The 15,225-nt window shown below is 43.4% G+C and overlaps 1 protein-coding gene across 2 annotated transcripts in view; it reads left to right on the top strand.

Moving 5' to 3' along the window:
• sdk2a (sidekick cell adhesion molecule 2a) overlaps positions 1 to 15,225 on the top strand; it is a 169,440-nt gene that overhangs the window by 93,338 nt on the left and 60,877 nt on the right. For both annotated transcript variants that reach the window (XM_072693262.1, XM_072693261.1), the window contains exons 3-9: positions 3,477 to 3,583; positions 5,630 to 5,777; positions 9,767 to 9,900; positions 11,130 to 11,241; positions 11,971 to 12,161; positions 12,429 to 12,512; positions 14,284 to 14,478. In XM_072693262.1, coding sequence (XP_072549363.1) covers positions 3,477 to 3,583; positions 5,630 to 5,777; positions 9,767 to 9,900; positions 11,130 to 11,241; positions 11,971 to 12,161; positions 12,429 to 12,512; positions 14,284 to 14,478 — 971 coding nt within the window. The remainder of the gene's footprint in view (positions 1 to 3,476; positions 3,584 to 5,629; positions 5,778 to 9,766; positions 9,901 to 11,129; positions 11,242 to 11,970; positions 12,162 to 12,428; positions 12,513 to 14,283; positions 14,479 to 15,225) is intronic.

Below are 15,225 nucleotides of genomic sequence, written 5' to 3'. Positions count from 1 at the left end.
ACTGTGTTCTTCCACTTTTACTTGAACAAGTTCTCAAGCATGATCTAAAGCAGGATGGCCTTATTTTGTGCAAAAAAGTGAACCATTAGGGTTTACTTTCATTTAACACAGTGGTTTTAACCCTGTCCTGCACATTTGAGTGGTTTCCTGGTCACTACCTTCAACTCCGGCAGAGCTTGTTAATAAGCTGATTAGCTGGATCAGGTGTGCTGAGAGCAGGGAAGGGCAGGGGTCCTTCAGGACACTTCATTTTCTTAAAATGAATCCCCGGTGCATGTTATGTAAAGATTCATTCATAATCTATTAGTGTTTTTTAAGACCTCATTTGTCCACAGCAGCTGTTTCTCCTACAGTTCACAATGAAATTTCTCATACACCAATCAACCATAACATTAATATAAAAAATGGTCTAATATTGTGTAGTCCCCCCTTGCACTGCCAAAACAGTTCTGGCATGACCTCCACAAGGTGTCTGAAGGTGTCTGAAGGTGACAGTAGTCAGCAACAGATCCTTTAAGTCCTGTAAGTTGTGAGGTGGGGCCTCCATGTGCATCTTTGAGTCTTGGGCGCCGATGGCCCTGTCACCCTAACTGATGTCTTGCAGATGCTTTGACCCAGTCATCTAGCTATTTGAACACTTGCTGCCTAATATCTTGACAGGTGCTATTGGTACCAGATCATCAATGCTGTTCACTTCACCTGGCAGTGGTGATAATGTTATGGTTGATGGGTGTAAAACTCATAAGTGTTAAAAAGGACTTTTTTTACCATCTCATATAAAGTTACCATTTTGAAGACAGATTTTTTGTTTTGTTTTCGTTTCGTTTCTGCAGATGGCAGCGATATGCTTCTTACTCTACTCGGTGTGACTGAATGGAAATGTGACAATTATATTCAGCTCACACAGCACTTTCTTTTTGAGTGTACTGCAGAAAAGAATATAGTGTACAGAGATTCAAGTGTGTGAAAGTAAAGTAAAGTCTTAACAAATAAATTAAAAGTTTCTATGTTGGTAATGTGCGATGGTGTGATGGGGGTTGCGTAAATGGACAGTGCAAGCCCTTGCATAAAGCTGAATTAGCACTAGGTGTGGCACAAAGAGTTTATAATGCTGTTAAGACTCTTAATGCCACACCTAACACTAATTCATCCTTGTGCAAGGATTCGTACACAAGACTAATTATGCTCTATGTACAGAAACATGCAGTTGGCCTGTGCTTCATCAATATTGTGGATCAATATCCACAGTATGCCCTGAAAAGAGTAGTAGAGCATACTTTCATTAAAACCAATCGGTTCAAAATGCATGAGAGCTCAAACGATGGGCCAGAGAAACAGAGACGAGATCTCCTGTCCTTTCAGATCTGTAACAAGTACTTTGAAGGTCTAAATGAAAATGGAATTGAGCCCTATTGAAGCTGGATTAGGTTTACCAGAGGACCTACGGTAATATAATTTGTTCGGGATCTGACTGGCCAATTTGTAAGAAATAAAACGTCTGTGAAATGAGCGTCTCGGAATTACCCTTGCTAGTCCAGATTGAAGCATCATAGACCAGATGTTCACATCAACATTAAGACTAAAATCAAACAACCCTCCTCCAAAACACCTTAAGCAAACTAAATTCTGGTTAATGCCAGGTAGAGGAGCTGTAATCTTGTAGGCCTTAATTGTAAGACTGTAGCAGAAATTGCTTTGGCCTGCAAGAGTTATGTGGACGGGTATCAAGATTTTTCATTGTCTTGACCAGTAGTGCTGCTGCTTTGGCTATATGCGCTCTATACTGTGTCTGCTCTGTCTGAGCCAACATGGAGGAAGCGCTGATTAGAGATATTATACAACAGTTTTAGTGGGGATTATAAAATACTGCATAAGTGAGCAGCAGCGTGGTACACAGTCGAGAGGTGGGATTAGATGGTAATGATCTTTTCGTCTGGGCTTTTTAGGAGTTTTGGTAGCATATTAGCTGATTTGTAACACAGCTGAACAAAAATGGACCACTGATTTATGGCCAGAGCGTCTTTAGAGTGCAGTTAGTCAACTGAGGAGTCAAGTGAAGAACACCTAAGAATTTTCACTTTATGTAAAGATTCATCACACTTGCACACCTCTATTGAAATCATGGGGCCTCATTTACCAACTGTTCTTAAGAAGACCCACTTAAAACCCACTTACGCAGTTTTCCCAAAGATTCAGACATTCACCAATGTGCTCTTATTTGGAATTTGTTCAGTTAACGACGGCGATGGGATCCATCATTATTAAAGCAGAGCTGTGATCAATTCCGCATCATCAATGACTTTTTGTTAGGACTTTTCTCAAGAACAAAATTCAAAAACTCTCTGGAAGATCATTGGTGAATTGTCCATGGTTCTTTATAGTCAGAATCAGCTCTTCTCTTTCTTTCAGCTTTTATTATTTCAGATTTTATAACATGTTCTAGCAAAGACAGCGAGAACTGTTCAAGAAAGCCTCGCTTTGAGATCCCAAGTGGCTACAACTCCCCACCTGCATCCTTCTCCTCAGTCAGTCAACCATAGTGTGTGTGTGTGTGTGTATATGTGTGTATCCATGCATTTGAGAGCAAGGATCACACTTCTGCTTGTTATTCCTCCCCACTCCTGATCAAAGGGAGAACCTGAATCCACTTGACTACAGTATCAGGAATATGTGAATGGCACTGCAGGGGACGCTGAACGGGCCGATGAGGAGCTCAGTGTGAGCAGCTAAGTGAATTAGGGATTTATTGAACAAAAGTGGCAGTGCTCATGTGTAGAGACCTAATGCTGGAACTGTGTACCTCACAGTATCTAGACTGGTTCCCCATGGGGGTAAAGTCTTACACATTCTCCCTCTCTCTCACACACACACACACACACACACACACATGCACACACATAACACACACACACACAAATACCTCATGTGAATTCCTTGTGGCCTACTACAGCACCCCAAGTCCAGAATATCTAACACTTACAAGAATTGATCAACACATACACAGACACACACATGTCCGCATGCTCAAACACACACACACACACACACACACACACACACACTCACATGCACGCAAGCACTATTTCTGATCTTTGTTCTTCCCTGCATTGGGACTTAAAGGCATCAAGCGGGCCCTGAGAAAAGCCTTTTATTGTAGACAGGGAGAGGGTGGGGGTGGTGGTGGTGGTGGGGCTTTTACTTAGGCATGGATCGGGTCTGAATGCAACGGCCAAATATTCTGCACTCAAGCAGAATACTAGCACTAGATGATTGCTTACAGCCCTAGGGCTGAATAGGGTTTTGGAAAGCCTGAGGAATTTCATTTTTTTGATATATCAGTAGCGAGCCCAGTGCGAGTGCATGCGCGAGTGCATGCGCGAATGTGTCTGTGTGTGTGTGTGTGTGTGTGTGTCAAGCTCCCTGGTGTGGAAAATGAAATGGAAATAAGTGACTGTCATGAACGTCATGTCCACCAGGTACCTCATCCCATCGCTGGACCGCTCACACGCTGGCTTCTACAGGTGCATAGTGAGGAACCGGGTCGGGGCTCTAATGCAGAGGAGCACTGAAGTGCAGGTTGCCTGTAAGTGCAAATGAGAAAGCAGCGAGAATGAAATCATGGGTGGCGGTAGGATGTGCTTTAATGGAATTTCTTGGAAAATCTAATTTACACAATCTTCCCTTTACTCGTACTGCCTCCAGTTGTTAAGTAACCTGAAATAGGCTTAGTTGTGTGGTTTTGGACACTGGAGGACGCTCTCCTGCTGTTCTTTAAAAAAAAAGAAAAAAAGAAAAAATCAAGATGGCTTATACTTTAGCATGCATTTTTAAAGATAAACTGTCAAAAACATTGGATTAAAGTGCGAGCTGGGTTGAGGTAAGAGTAATGATTTAAGCAGGCAGTTTTTCTGATGCTAACTGGTGAAATAGAAACTGCCATTAGGGGAGAGTGGGGCACAAACTCATACTGGGTAACAGATATTTAATGCAGTTAAACAGTAGCGGTGTAACTGATTGCAGTTGATCCGTGATCTGTACTGATCCATCTCTAATTGCCAGAGAGTGTGTCGATAGAAAACATATTGTCATATTGTTTTTTTTACCATGTCTGACTGAGACTCAACCAAAGCTACTTGTAAAATCTGCAAAACTATGCTGCCTCATGGTGAAAGCAAAAGGTCCTAAGAACAAACGCAGCTCTTTTTGGAACTAAAAATGGTTCTTCTATGGCATCGCTCAAAGAACCCTTTTAACCACCTTTCCAGAGAGTAACACAACCATGTTTAGAGTCCATGTTTACAACGTTTGATCAGGTCAGTGACTCAAAAACTGTGATGCAGTCTGAACCGTGATCCGTTACATCCCTATTAAACAGGTCTGAGTTGAACATGCTTTTGGTCTCTCCTCATATTCCCTTAGCAATGTCATATTTTCTCAGGATTTAACCTTGTCTTTGTGCATTGACCACAAAATTGAATTCAATCATATAAAGGCAAATATATATAAACAGTGTCCAAGCATAGGTAAAAACAAATAATATAAATGGAATAAATAAAATAAAATAAATAAACATAATATATAGGTTTAAAATGGTGTAAAATCAGAGAGAAAGATTCTGAACGAAAATTAAACACATCATACCACACATGCATGACATTACACTTAACGATTCATTATTTTATACTGCAAAATATCGAGTAGCATTTGGTGCAGTTGTGGTTTTTGGATAAAAAATGCATTTAATTCTGTTTGACTGTGATTTAATAGTCCTAAAACCTCTCAATGTGAACAAAAGTATTGGGACACCAACTCAAGTATTGTTTATTCCTAAATCAATGCTGTTAAAAAGGCATGGTGCCATTAGGTTCATGTTTATTTGCTCCAGAGAGTCTGGTTCTAGTGGCAGGACCAGACAGGCTGTGTGCATGTGTGTTTGCACATCTGTGTCAGCAATGGGTGCAACTTGAAGTAGCAGAATGTATTTATTAGAAGGGGTATCCTCAAACATTTGGATATATAGAGTAGCACCGTTTCGCAGCATATAAACAGCTCACAGTGAAAGTTAACCAGGTTAAAGTACAGCCTCCACAAGTAGCTTTGGTGGGGTTAGTTGTACAACTAAGCTGACCAGTGTTACAACAAAACCTCCTGAGAAAACCAGTAGACGTAGTCCAAAAGTTCCCTATAAAATAAAATAGTTCTTTTAGATTTCATTCCAGATTTTGTTGTGCTAATAATTGCTGCACAGTTTTCTGGCCAAATACTTGTTCTGGGTTTGAGCCTTTATTGTAATTATTTTTATTATTCACATATTTCTTAATTTTTAATTTAATTTTTCTTTTCCATTTGGCTCTAACAGCTTAGAAATGTACTGAATCAATCATGCTTGTATCAGTTACCAGCCAACTATGCCCTTAGTCTTTTGCAGTTAGCCCTCAAAGACTTGCTCATACACTTTTATTTATTAATTATTTAGCAAAAAAAATACATGTGTTGGGTTGAGCCCTACTCTCCTGTAACTCCAATTAAAAACTTAAAAAAAAGAATTTGCAGATTGTGTAAATTTGGTTATTTGCATAACTGCTCCTATAATACAGTAACTCACCCTCTTTCTCTTTCTCTCTTCTAGATATGGAGGGCTTTGTGGAGGGCGAACGCTCTCAGGTGGTCTCACAGGGTGAGGCTGCCCTCATCTATCCTCCGCGGATCCCCAGCTTCCCACGACCCCAAATCACATGGTTCCGCGACGGACGCAAGATCCCCCCCAGCAGCCGCATGTAAGCCTGCCGGCAGGCTCAGCCTGAGCGAGTGCAGATCAAATTTAACACACTCTGCCAAGAGAGCTCTGCCATATTATTGTTTAACCACCCTACAAGCTCTTCTCCTACAGCAAGCCCGGACCCCTGGGAGGGTCATGGCAGGGCTGATATTACAGCACCTCATTGCAGCATTGATAAAGTCAGCTATAATAAATAAGAACCCCCGTTGACTCCGAAGCTGGTGTGATTGAAGGCTAGAGAGAGAGCAGGCGGCGGGGGAACCAATTAGACAAAGTGGACAAAAGGCCTTTATTGACGACCTTGGCTGATTGACAGAGCTTTCTCCTCACTGCACACATCCTGTGTGGTGCTTGTGAGTGCGGGCATGTGTGTGTGTGTGCATGTGCGCCTACAAACGCCTAGTCGGTTTTAGGCTTGTCTTTGTAATCAGCTGAGATTAATTTACCTGGGCTACCAGCAGGCGGTTGGACGAGAAACAGCTTGGTTGTTTGAGGATCTATAATTCATGCCGATCATCCACTGTGTGGAAGCTGATGTGAAGCTTTCTGACACCTCAGGAGGAGAACGCTCCTCTGTGCCGTAGGCTGGAGAAGGTGCTTTCTTTTTTGAGGACCTAGACAGTAGTATACCTGCAGCTCTGCAGACCGGTGGTGTGAAGCCTCAGGCAGGGTGGAAGAAGCCCCTGTTTGGGCAGACATAAATAGCTAAATGTGAGAGCTAGGGTGTGTGCTGGCTAGCTAAAAAAATTATTATACAACTTTTACTTTCTTTCAATCAAACAAACTTTCAGCTAATGTTAGGTGCTCACCTAATGCTATCTGGTACTTATGTAATAATGTCTAGTGCTCACCTAATACTATCTAGTGCTCACCTAATACTATCTAGTGCTCACCTTATACCATTAGGTGATCAAATAAGGTGATTAGGTTATCAATCAAACAAATCTTCAGCTAAAGTTAAGTGTTCACCTAATAGTATCTGGAGCTCACCTAATAGTATGTGGTGCTCACCTAATAGTATCTGGTACTTACGTAAAAATGTCTAGTGCTCACATAATGCCATTAAGTGATCAAACAAGGTGATTAGGTGATTAGTCCAACAAGCTTTTAGCTAATGTTAAGTGTTCACCTAATAGTACCTGGAGCTTACCTATTAGGATGTTGTGCTCACCTATTAGTATCTGGTGCTCACCTAATAATATCCGGTGCTCCCTTCACCTATTGTCACTTCACGCTTTGTAGGTGAGGGGGGGGGGGTGCAGTGGTGTTTTTTTTTTTATAACTTTCCCATAAAATCTCTGACACAAGAGTAACACTGTGTTGTTAAAGCATTAATGTGCAATAATTTAGGCTACCTTAGGTTTGCAGTAACCTAACACAATGATTGTCAATCTACACTACAAATCCTCCACATCTGAATCCCTGTCCTGTCAGGACGTCTACCTCAGTCAGATCATTCATTTAAGATCATATTACTGTCATTAATCAAAAGGACTTGAGACATAGCTTTAAATTCTGTCATTATAAACAGAAATGCCACAGCATTGTTGTGTGTTTTCACATAGCGTTAATGGAAAGAAAAGTCTTACAACAAATAGAATCATTTCTAACAAGTATTTAATGTGCTATGATCAGTTGTTGACATGAGGCACAAACATAGTTAATAGCACTTATTCCTTATAATTAACACCCTGTTCATCATAGGGAGGTATTTAGCATTTTGCTACATATAGCGACAGAATTTCAGTGACAGACTATAGAATGAAAAATACTTCGCTAACAGGTAAATAACAGAATCCCTGTACAAGGCCTATGCCCAGTGACAGCTAACCAATCTAGCTCAGTGACAGCCTCCACCGACAGTAAAAACACATCTACTGCTGTTTTAAAAATCCGTCAATCATGTATTGACTTATTTCATGCAAACAATGGCATGAAGATGATTGAACCTTTGTTTTAACACACTGGATGAACAGATATCCTATATTAACACCACAGTTATTATAATAATAAAAACAGATGAGACTTATTTAGAAAGCTCTGCTGACTAGTCCATTGAGGGTGCTGTAGGCAGATATCATGCCTGTCCAGAAAGACGTCTACATGTCATTGATTTACATTTTAGAAGATACTAAGATCACGGTATTGTGCTTCAGACAACTGACCAAAGAGTTTCTGGTCCCAGGAAACTCATGTGTATGTCCTAGTTCTCTAACATCAGGCAAAGCTAAGCTAAGTAACATCTGAATTGGGAGTCATTGTCAAATTAAAGGTAAATCCAAGGTAGAACATTTCTTCGAACAAACTTTCAATTAACGGAAGTACTAAACAGTTTACTGTTAACTAAGACACCCCGTCTAATGAATGCATTCAGCTACTTTAGTGGACACCCATTGCTGATACAGATGTGCAAATGTACACACACAGCTTGTCTAGTCCCAGATGAGAAGTATTGTCAATAGTATAGGATTCTCTAAAACAGATAAACATGAATCTATTGGCACCATACCTAATGCCAAGTGTTAGGGCTAGAGAGGTATAAAGAATGATGGAGCTCCATCCAATATATTTGAAGGTGAATGAGGTGGAGTGGTGATCATCCAACATCCTGGCCCACTAAAGCTCTTGAATGCAAGTCTTCCCTGGACAGTGAAGACAGTTTCTTCAACAAAAGCAGAATAAGCAGAACTTTTTTTGACATGTTGGTTGACGTGCATTTTGAGATGCTTGTCTGCTCACCACCATTGAACAGGGCGGTTATATGAGTTACTGTAGCCTTCCTGTCAGCTCCAACCAGTCTGGCCATGCTCCAATGGCCGTCTTAATAAATTGCTTGGTGAGTGTACAGGATTTAGGCCAGAACCTCTCCCAGAAAAACTGTGTTTCAGTAGCTCAGGTATGAGGCAGCATATTTGCACCCATAGCATGTGATAGATATACGCAAGTGTTTCAGAGGCATTCAACGTTTCAGACGTCTGGAGCCTGAAATTAGCACCACCTGTCACTGCGATTCTGTTTCTCTAAATGAGAATCTTACATCAAACCACACTGAACGATTTAGCTATGTGACTAACATCGGCCTGAAATGGGGCAACTTCCATCAAAGCTGAGGCTTTGCCCAGTCCTGCCTGGGGCTTGATCTGCGGGGGCTGCAGCTAGATGTTACTCGACCAGGCATGCGCCTGAAATCCCAGCTGAGCCTCCGGGGTGCAGAGGCAGGGGTTACGTAAAACTCACAAGTCTCCGCCGGATTGCTCAGTGCCAGCTCCAGCAGAGAAGAGCTCTCCCCTCCACTCTCGGTGTGTCAGTGTAGCCGGTCGCTGACGCTGAGAGGCCCTGACAGTGTGCGATTTGTTTACTGCTCGTTGGCCATGTCTCTCCGGAGCATTGATATTCCGCCGTGGCGCTCGCGGCCTCGCTCCACGAGAGCCCTCACTCTAATTGTGCAGCAGTCGGCTTAACCTGGCCCGCGATCGGGCGGCCCCGCTGACAGCTCGACGGCGTCTAATCTCGCTGCGCGACGAGTGTCGCCTCTCATTTGAGCGCACACACTCAGCCGGAGTGGACGCAATCGGACGAAGCACTTCTTCTCCCGGGGTGCGCTGTGCAAACGGCATTACTAATGCAGCCTATTGGACTTGATCAGTTTGTTCATGGATATTTGTGGGCCTTGTGTGTGCATGCTTGTGTGTACGAGAGTGTGTATGTGACTGAAGTAGGGCTGGGTGGTATGGGCAGAAATCTTCAATACGGAACATTATTGACAGAACGTCCAGGCTTTACTTAATAAAGAACGAAGAAATCACTAGTTTCAGGCTAGTTTGTGCTGTTGCTAGTCAGTGGCTAGACTTCTTCCCTGGGAAACCAAAGAGTTTAATTGTTTTGTTGTAAAACCACTCAAACATGTATCCATATTGTTTCATCAATCAGGCCCAATTATGAAGCATCTGTGGCTCAAGCTCACATAAATGTCATTCCTTTTTCCAGAGCGCTCACGCTGGACAACACCTTGGTCATCCTGTCCACGGTGGCACCAGACGCGGGCCGCTACTATGCTCAGGCTGTCAACGACAAGAACGGGGAGAACAAGACCAGCCAGCCGGTCATTCTCAACGTGGAGAGTGCGTATAGAGAGCAGGCCTCACACACGTGTTCTCAAACCCATTACCATAGAGTAACAAGACTGGGGAGGTCGACATTACACTGATGTGGAGAAACAAGGCTGGGGTGGTGATCATTACCTCAAGGTGGAGTAGCAAGACTGAGGAGGTGAACATTGCACTGAGGTAGAGTAGCAAGGCTGGGGTGGTGAACATTACAGTGAGCTGGAGCAATGAGTGTTCATCACCCTAGCTTCTGAGATGGAGCAATAAGACTAGGGTGGTGAACATTACTCTGAGATGGAGTAACCAGACTGGAGATGGTGCTTTACCAAGGCTGCGGATGGTTTTCCAACAGGTGACCCAACCATACTGTATAAAACACATGCAGCTTTGGTGCCCTCTGGTGGCAATCAATAGATTCGCCTGACCATGTGTTTTTTTCCCCGATCAATAGTCTGATTTCCTGCCCAATCCGTTTTTTTGTTTGTTTGTTTGTTTTTTGGCCTGTGGCGGCCTGCGGTGGTCTGTTGTGTCCCACCACGCTTCGGTGACAGCGTGATTAAGCAGCCACATAAAATCAGCCCCTGTCTTTAATAAACCCCCCTCTGCAAAGATGGATTTATAAAAGACAGGGGGCATGAAAAAGAGAGAGAGAGAGAGAGAGAGAGAGAGACTCCAAGAGAACCACCTGTTCTTCAGGGGAGCCTGGACGGAAGGTGAGGCAGATAAGGAGAGTCGAATGAGGAGAGACAGAAGGAAGGGGGAAAAAGAGAGGCAGAGCGAGAGGGATCAGTGATTGAGGGCAGGGAATCGATGGCTGGACGGAGCCTTTCAGGAGCGGGCGAGCGATCGCAGCGCGTTTAATCAGTGTGTCTGCACCTCTCAATCAGGATCCATTCAATAGCATGGCACCTTAATGATGGTATTACTGTGCGCTGAGGAGGCAGAAAGAGTTTGCTCTCAGGTGCAACACAAAAGAGGAACAGAGAGCGGTGCCAATTACCAGCACAATGCTGTAATGGTGATGGTTGTTGATGGAAGCGCAGAGCGTGTTGGGTGGGGGAATAAAAGGTTGCCAGAGTGATGGTGGAAGAGATGGTATAATGGAGAGGTGTGGAGATTATGGTGGGGCAAGAACAAACAGCTTCTGTAAGGAACAGTACTCCGTTTATTCTTGTATCCTCTTTCTCTCTCTCTCTTATTTTCTTTCTCTCTGTCTTACTCTTTCTTTCTCTCTCACTTGTCAGATGTGGGCGGGCCTGCAGATCCGATTGCGCCCACCATAATCATCCCACCGAAGAACACCAGCGTGATGGTGGGGACGTTTGAGGTCACTCTGGAGTGTGTGGCCAATGCCAGGTGTGTGTGTTAAACATGCATGAAAACTGCTGGGCAACCAACAAGCAATCATTTAATGTGTTTACCTCCTTTTTACTCTCCATTTAATCTCTCTCTCTCTCTCTCTCTCTCTCTCTCTCAACTCATCTCTTTCTTTATACACTTGCTCTCTTTATTATCTCTCTTTCTGTATTCTCAATCTCTTTCTCTCTCTCTCTCTCTCTCTCTCTCTCTCTCTCTCTCTCTGTCTCTCTCTCTCTCTCTTCCTTTCTCTCTCAACATCTCTCTCTCTGTCTGTTTTTTCTCTCTCTCTCCCTCTCTTTTCCTTTTCTTTTTTTTCTCTAAACCACTCTCTATTTCTGTATTCCCTCTCTTTTGTCTCTCAACCCCTCTCTGTCTGTATTTGCCTTCTCTCTCTCTCTTTTCCTTTCACTTTCAACCCTCTCTGTCTGTATTCACTCTCTCGCTTTGTCTCTCCCTCTCTCTTCTTTCCATCCTCTCTTAACCCCTCTCTCTGTCTGTATCACTCTTTTCCTTTCACTCTCAACCTCTCTCTCTCTCTGTCTGTATTCTCTCTCTCTCTCTTTCTCTCAACCACTCTTTCTGTATTCCCTCTCTTTTGTCTCTCAACCCCTCTGTATTTGCCTTTTCTCTCTTTTTTCCTTCCTCTCTCAACCCCTCTCTCTGTCTGTATTCTCTCTCTCTCTCTCTCTCTCTCTCTCTCTCTTTCTGTTTTGCTCTCTGTGACAGGCCGCTGATTAAGCTCAGTATAACGTGGCGTAAGAACGGGGTGGTGGTTAACCGTGGCCTGAGGGACTTCGGCCGGCGGCTGACCATCAGCGGGCCGTTGGTCAGTGACAGCGGCTACTACGAGTGTGAGGCGTCGCTGCGCAGCAGTAGTGTGCCGTCCGTCACTGCCGGAGCTTATTTGCACGTGCTCGGTAGCCCCCTCACACACATACTCTCTCTCACTCTCTCACATACACACACACACACATTGAGGCGTTTCATTAGCTAATTTAGGCAGGGCACGCCGTAGCAGCCCTGAAGAGCTTCTGCTTGAAGTGCTTTTTCCAGACATGTAGAGGCAGCGAGAGGCAGCTTCACTGAACTGAGCTGAAGGAATACAGTGAACTTCATTTTACAGCATTTTGTAGTCTTATAAAAGTTTTATTGGCTGTGCTGTTATCTTTGACTGCTCTCCACAGAACACCCTCAGTTTGTGAAGGAGCCAGAGCGGCACATCACTGCTGAGATGGAGAAGGTGGTAGACATCCCCTGTCAGGCCCGTGGTAAGTGTGAGTGTGTAAATGAGTACACCTGTCCTACATATAAGTGATTTTCCCAGTCGCACAGCTGACCCAGTTAACTAATTAGCCAAGTGAAAGACCTGTATATTAGAACAGGTTCCCTTATAAGGCAGTGGCAACATATTCATTTATTAATGATTAAATCAGCATAACAATAAAGTGCCTTTATTGTGATCTTCTCATATCCCAGCTTGGAAAGCCAGGGTCAAAGCATAGGGTCAGTCATGCTATGGTACCCCTGGAGCAAAGATGGTTAAGGGCCTTGCTCAAGGGCCCAACCGTGGCATCTTTGTGGATATCGATCCCACAACCCTGAGATCAAAAACCCATTTTTTGACCATTTTTGATTGATCAAATGGAAGAATAAACTGAAGATTTCCTACACAGTATGGGAAAATATGGATGGAAAAAAGTATGGAATAAACCAAAAAGGTTTTTTTAATAAAAGATATATGTATATATTGTCCATATTATATTTTCTTAAAATTCAGAGCAATTAAAAAAATGCTTATATAAGTTTACACCTGGCATTATCAGTTTTGGAAAACCCATTTTCCGCATGTTAAACCAGCTGTAAACACTCCCAAGAAGCATTATGATCGGATCACTCAAAGCACATTCAGAGGTGGTCTGAGACGGATCTTGTCCACATTTAATACAAGTGTGAACGGAATTTGATTTCTGTGATCGGATTTTGCCAGAGAAGCGGGAAAAAAAGATTGATGCAAGTAATAATTACCGTGGCTTGGCTTCTCTCTCCCCTGCTAGATCAGTATTACAGAGTTTGTTACCTTGAGATTTAAATAGTCTGTAGCAACTTTCTGATGGGAACACCAGAACCATCAATTGTTCCAACTCGTTGTTCCTCTAAACGGTTCACAGTCTTCCGGAGCAGGACAGTTTTGATGAGAAGCCGTTGTTTACGGGAAGTAAAACTGACATTTTGTATGAGTTGGTGAGATTTTTATGCCGGATCTCATCTGGTCATGCTGGGGACACATTCTAATGACAAGTGTAAACAGAATCCAGGCAAAGTAGATCCAGATACTATCCGGATACAAAACACATGTTAATGCCCGTTGTTAACAGGCCCAAATAGTGTTTTTATGGTGTTTGGAGCAGGCAGTTAGCGCAGCCAAACAGTTTACCATTGTGGGATATAGTTGGCCAAAACGACATCACGTTGTCTGCTTTGGGGTAAACTGAATGGCCACAATGGGCAAATGCAGATTTTCAGAGCGCTGGCTTGACAATCCCAAATATAAAAACTGGCTGGCATTAGGAAAGCAGTGGCTGTAGGCCATATGCACTGGCAAAAGCAGTGGTCAGGTTGTCTTGCCAGACATGTTATCAGTTGGATTTAGAAAAAAAACATTTATATTAGAAATTTCTGGCTATTTGTATTTAAATGTCAAATATGGTCTGAAAAAAATGCTTTGAGGAAAGCATGGAATTTTGATATGGAAAATGTCTCGGAACCCTAGAACAAACAAAGTGACCTATTCAATCCCACAGTTCTTTTATAGCAGCTGTTGCAAGGTTGGACAAGCCTGGCAAAATCTAATAGGTTGAAGTTGGAGTTTGAATTTGTTAGATAACGATGACATTCCAGTTAAAAAATATATATAATGTGGACCTAGATAAATCAGTAAACCAGCTTTTTCTGAGTTGCGCAGAGGTACTCCAGGATCTGACAGAGTCACGGCTGGAGTAACAGGTCAGTCTAACCCCTTCCTCCTTCCTCTCTACCCAGGTGTTCCTCAACCAGACATTGTGTGGTATAAGGACGCCGTTCCCATAAGCCCAGTGAAGACCCCACGCTACAGGGTGCTGGTGGGTGGCAGTCTGCAGATTAACGGGCTGCTGCCGGACGACACCGGCATGTTCCAGTGCTTCGCCCGCAACCTGGCTGGGGAGATCCAGACCAACACTTACTTGGCGGTCACCAGTAAGTACACACATTCTGGGGCATTGTCACTGGCCCTGCCCACTTACCGTCTTCTCTGCCACCTCTCTTCAGCCTCGTTCATCTCCTGCCTTATCTCCCCCACCACATCTGTCATCTTACAAGCACAGAGACTTATCAGAGAGAGAGCAAGGGAGAGAGGAAAGGAGAGAGATTGGCTGGTGCAGAGAAAGGGGCAGCTAGAGGAGAAAAAGAAGAGATAGAAAGAGAACGGGGGTTTAGAGACAGGGGTGAGAGAGAGAGAAAGAGAGATAGAGAGCGAAGGAGTGACAAGTATAAAGAGACGGGGCTGACAGAAAGAAAGGAAAGGAGAGGGGGGTGGGATAAAGAGGGAGGCTAGTAAAAGGAGGAGGGCATATTGAAAGAAAGAAAAAAAAGAAAGAAAAAAGAAAGAAAGGAGAATGTTGGATTGATGGAGAACAAAGGGTCAAAGATAGAGTGAGAAAGTGTGAGAGAGGGACTAGTATAGAGAGATGGGGCTGTCAGAAAGAAAGGGAAGGAGAGTGGTGGAGAGAGAAAAAAAAGAGAGATAAAAAGAGGACAGAGGGTGAGAGAGAGAGAGAGAGAGAGAGAAAGGGAGGGTAGGATAAAGAGAGGGGCTGACCCAAAGTGTGGCAGAGAAAAAAGAAGGAGAGGTGGACAGAAAACAGAGGGTCAGAGACAGAGTGAGAGAGAGTGGAAAGGAGAATGACAGAGAAAGAGAGAGATGAAGACAGAAAGAGAAGAGGG

Source organism: Salminus brasiliensis, chromosome 12 (assembly GCF_030463535.1).
Source record: "Salminus brasiliensis chromosome 12, fSalBra1.hap2, whole genome shotgun sequence".
Lineage (NCBI taxonomy): Eukaryota > Metazoa > Chordata > Actinopteri > Characiformes > Bryconidae > Salminus > Salminus brasiliensis.
The sequence above is the reverse complement of the archived record's forward strand: the minus strand, read 5'-3'. Positions and strand labels throughout refer to the sequence as shown.